Source organism: Tupaia chinensis, unplaced genomic scaffold, assembly GCF_000334495.1.
Source record: "Tupaia chinensis unplaced genomic scaffold, TupChi_1.0 Scaffold000659_1, whole genome shotgun sequence".
Lineage (NCBI taxonomy): Eukaryota > Metazoa > Chordata > Mammalia > Scandentia > Tupaiidae > Tupaia > Tupaia belangeri.
Window position 1 is genome coordinate 498,119 of NW_006160181.1, and position 4,098 is coordinate 502,216.

At 59.9% G+C, this 4,098-nt stretch overlaps 1 protein-coding gene across 1 annotated transcript in view; it reads left to right on the forward strand.

The window, feature by feature from the left end:
• Nucleotides 1-4,098, forward strand: part of DENND4B (DENN domain containing 4B) — a gene marked incomplete in the record, with an annotated part of 17,230 nt that overhangs the window by 11,820 nt on the left and 1,312 nt on the right. The window contains 10 exon segments of the mRNA XM_027776281.1: nucleotides 26-89; nucleotides 351-524; nucleotides 753-1,141; nucleotides 1,380-1,502; nucleotides 1,699-1,868; nucleotides 1,951-2,092; nucleotides 2,279-2,515; nucleotides 3,381-3,498; nucleotides 3,587-3,752; nucleotides 3,833-3,897. Coding sequence (XP_027632082.1) covers nucleotides 26-89; nucleotides 351-524; nucleotides 753-1,141; nucleotides 1,380-1,502; nucleotides 1,699-1,868; nucleotides 1,951-2,092; nucleotides 2,279-2,515; nucleotides 3,381-3,498; nucleotides 3,587-3,752; nucleotides 3,833-3,897 — 1,648 coding nt within the window.

Consider the following 4,098-nt stretch of genomic DNA (forward strand, 5'->3'; position numbering starts at 1 on the left):
AGGGGTGCGGCCGCGGCGCCGGCAGCAGCAGCAGCAGCAGCAGCAGCAGCAGGTGGCAGCACATCAAGAGGAAGGCAGCTCCCGGACAGGTGGGTAGGGACTGACCAGGCTGGTGTTGGGGTGGTGTCACCAGGCCCAGGCAGAGAGAGGCCAGGCCTGGAGAGCTGAGGCTGGCCTAGCGGCTGGTGTTGGGTTTCTGGGGATGGATCACCTACACTTGGCTGGTAACAAAAGGGGTAGAGTTCTGCCTGGGAGAAAGCCCGCAAACCCAGGTCCATCCAAGGAGCTCCATTCTGGAATAGGAGCTGGGTTTCTGGCCGGCCCCAAAATTCCTTCTTTGCCTTTCACAGAGCCCTGTCTGGAGCGCCCCTCCCCCAGCCGCCCCCTTCAGCGCCAGACTACCTGGGGTGGGCGAAGTCTGAGGGACCCGGCCTCACCTTCTCCTGCCAGGCGCCTGGTGAAGAGCGGCAGTCTGGGCAGTGCCCGAGGGGCACAGCCCACCGTGGAGGCTGGTGTGGCCCATAGTAAGTGTCCTTGACTGGCCTGTCTGCACCCCACAGGCAGCTTTCCTGAGAGGGGAAGTCAGAGCCGAGACGCAGGGGTGCCTCTGCCATGGATGCTGTAGACTCTCAGGGAGTCTCACCCAGAGTGTCTTCACAGTGTTTGTGCAACCAGGATCATGTTCGCTCAGGGAAGGGGCAGCTGGGGGAGGGACTGGGCTCCAGCTTCCCTGATTCTTTTCTGTCCTGCAGTGATAGAGGCCTTGGGAGTCCTGGAACCCCGGGGATCACCCACACCCTGGCACGATGGAAGTCTCTCAGACCTGAGCCTGACGGGGGAGGAACCAGCACCTGGGGGCAGCCCAGGGGGCTCGGGCTCGGCCCTCAGTGCCCAGTCCACTGAGGCCCTGGAAGGGCTAAGTGGGCGGGGGCCCAAGGCTGGTGGGCGTCAGGACGAGGCAGGCACCCCCCGCCGGGGGCTGGGTGCCCGCCTCCAGCAGCTGCTCACTCCTTCCCGCCGCTCCCCTGCCTCCCGCATACCCCCACCTGAGCTGCCCGCTGACCTGCCCGGCCCAGCCCGCCGCAGCCCCATGGATAGCCTCCTGCGTCCCCGGGAGCGCCCCGGATCCACTGCCTCCGAGGTAGCCAGCCAGGGTGGGGTCTGGACACCTTAGCATAGGGTGGCCTTAGCCTGGTGGCTCGTGTTGCCCCATGGGAGGGCCTAAGGGCTATTAGGGAGGGAGGGCATTGTGGGCAACATGGGGAGGGGCTGTTGACTGAGAGGAGGTCCAGAAGGGGTCCCCAAAGGGTGGGGAAGCAAGCATCCTGGATGTGGAGGAGCTGGGGACTGGCTGACGGTGCTTTCTCATGTGACCGCAGAGCTCTGCCTCTCTGGGCAGTGAGTGGGACCTCTCAGAATCTTCTCTCAGCAGCCTGAGCCTCCGCCGTTCCTCAGAGCGCCTCAGCGACACCCCTGGATGCTCCCAGCCACCTTCCCTGGAAGTGAGGATAACCCCACAACACAGATATGCGGGAACATACACACACTCCACACGGTTACCCTGTCAAAGGCAGGGGACGAGCGGAGCTGGGAGGAGGCTGCCTGGGGCCTGGAGGCGGGAGGGGCTGGGGAGGGGCACGGGCTCCAGGGTGCTGGGGGCCGAGCAGGGCCTACTTCCTGGGGTCTCCTTGCCTGTAGATTCTGCTGTCTAGCTGCTCCTTGTGCCGCGCCTGTGATTCGCTGGTGTACGATGAGGAAATCATGGCTGGCTGGGCACCTGACGACTCTAACCTCAACACCACCTGCCCCTTCTGCGCCTGCCCCTTTGTGCCCCTGCTCAGTGTCCAGACCCTTGATTCCCGACCCAGGTGCCCAAAGCAGGGCGAATGCTGAGGGTGGGGCAGCGAGGTGGAGGCCCCAGAGCTGACCCCTTCTGCTATCCCCTTGCAGTGCCCCCAGCCCCAAGCCTGCCCCTGCTGGTGCCAGTGGCAGCAAAGATGCGCCTGTCCCTGGGGGCCCTGGCCCTGTGCTCAGTGACCGCAGGCTCTGCCTTGCGCTGGATGAGCCCCAGCTCTGCAATGGCCACACGGGGGTAAGGACTAGGCCACAGGGGCGTGAGGAATGGGATTGTGCTGCCCCATGGGAGGGACCGAGGGCTGCCAGGGAGGGATGGGCACTGTGGGCAAGCCGGTGGGTGTGATGGCTCAGTGGGAGACAAGGCTCTGGGGAGGGGCCATGGTACTCCATGCCCTCTACTGCCCTCCTTTGGGTCTGATAGGCTGCCTCCCGGAGGGTCGAGAGTGGGGCATGGGCATACCTGAGCCCCCTGGTGCTGCGTAAGGAATTGGAGTCACTGGTGGAGAATGAGGGCAGTGAGGTGCTGGCACTACCTGAGCTGCCCGCCGCCCACCCCATCATCTTCTGGAACCTTCTGTGGTATTTCCAGCGGCTGCGGCTGCCCAGCGTTCTACCAGGCCTGGTGCTGGCCTCCTGCGATGGGCCCACGCCCCCCCAGGTCTGTACCTGCCCTGTGGTCCCTGCTTCCTGCGTGCCTCCCTCCTCATCTCCCGGCTCTGGGTCCTCTTAGTCCTCTGTACCCTTGGCACCGCAGAATGAGCATGCACGGTGCAGCAGGTACCTCGCGGACTTGGCCCTCCCACTCACCGTTCTGAACCTCGGTTTTGTCACCTGTAACGTGGCAGAAGCATGTGAACATCTGTCTGCTCATTCCATCAGTATTTATTGAGCCTCTATTAGATCTAGGCAGTTTTTGTTGTTGTTGTTTTAAAGAATTATTTTATTTATTTATTATTATTATTTCACATGAATTTTGCCAGAGAAAGAGAGAGAGAGGGAAAGTGAGAAAGCAAGCTGCCAGGTCCGGGACTCGAACCGTGGTCGGCCATGTGGGAATTCCAGCACCTTAACCACCATGCCACCTGCTGGCCCCAGATCTAGGTAGTTTTTAGGCACTAGGGATGTGGCAAATCACAAAACAAAGTCCTTGCTATCAAGAGCTTATCTTCCTGTGGGGGGGTGAGGTTCCTTTCCCTCTTTTCTTTGGCTCTCTCTTTTTTTAAATTTTTTTAAAAGAGTTATTTAATTTACCTTTATTTATTTATTTACTTATTTTAATTTGACCAGAGAGGGACAAAGTGAGAGTGAGAGCGAGAGAAGGAAAGTGAGAAAGCAGGCCCCAGGTCTAGGACTCGAACCACAGCCGGCCATGTAGGAGTCCAGCACCCTTCACCACGCCACCTGCTGGCCCCTTTGGCTCTCTCTTGTAATAGCTGTCTGTCTCTGTCCATTGCCTGTCCATTGCGGGTCCTCTGCCTCCCATTCCATGAGCCTAACTGTGTGCCGTCTCTCGTCTCCTCCAGGCCCCATCTCCTTGGCTGACCCCTGACCCAGCCTCTGTGCAGGTGCGGCTATTGTGGGATGTTCTGACTCCTGACCCAAATAGCTGCCCACCTCTCTATGTGCTCTGGAGGGTCCACAGTGAGTCTGGCTTCTGGTCTTTGGTGGGAGGGGCGATCCCCATGCTCAGAGAGCTCAGTGATCCCAGGCGAGCTTCCTTCCTACCCAGGCCAGATCCCTCAGCGGGTGGTATGGCCCGGTCCAGTACCTGCATCCTTGAGCTTGGCGTTGTTGGAATCAGTGCTGCGCCATGTTGGACTCAACGAGGTTCACAAGGCTGTGGGACTTCTGCTGGAAACGCTAGGGCCTCCTCCCACTGGCCTGCACCTGCAGAGGTTTGGTGCTCTCATCTGGGTGCTCCCTGCCCTGTCCCAAACCCCACATCCTCTCACTCACACCCTCTTCTCCACTGCAGGGGCATCTACCGTGAGATCTTATTCTTGACAATGGCTGCTCTGGGCAAGGACCATGTGGACATTGGTGAGGGAGCAGGCAGGGGACTGAGTTGTTTAGGGATCTCTGGTCAGCTATGGGAGACTGGAGTTTTTTTTCTTTTTTTGAAAATTTACTCTAGGGGCCAGCAGGTGGCATGGTGGTTAAGGTGCTGGATACTCCCATATGGCCGACCATGGTTCGAGTCCTGGACCTGGTGCCTTGCTTTCTCATTTTGTCTCTGTGTGT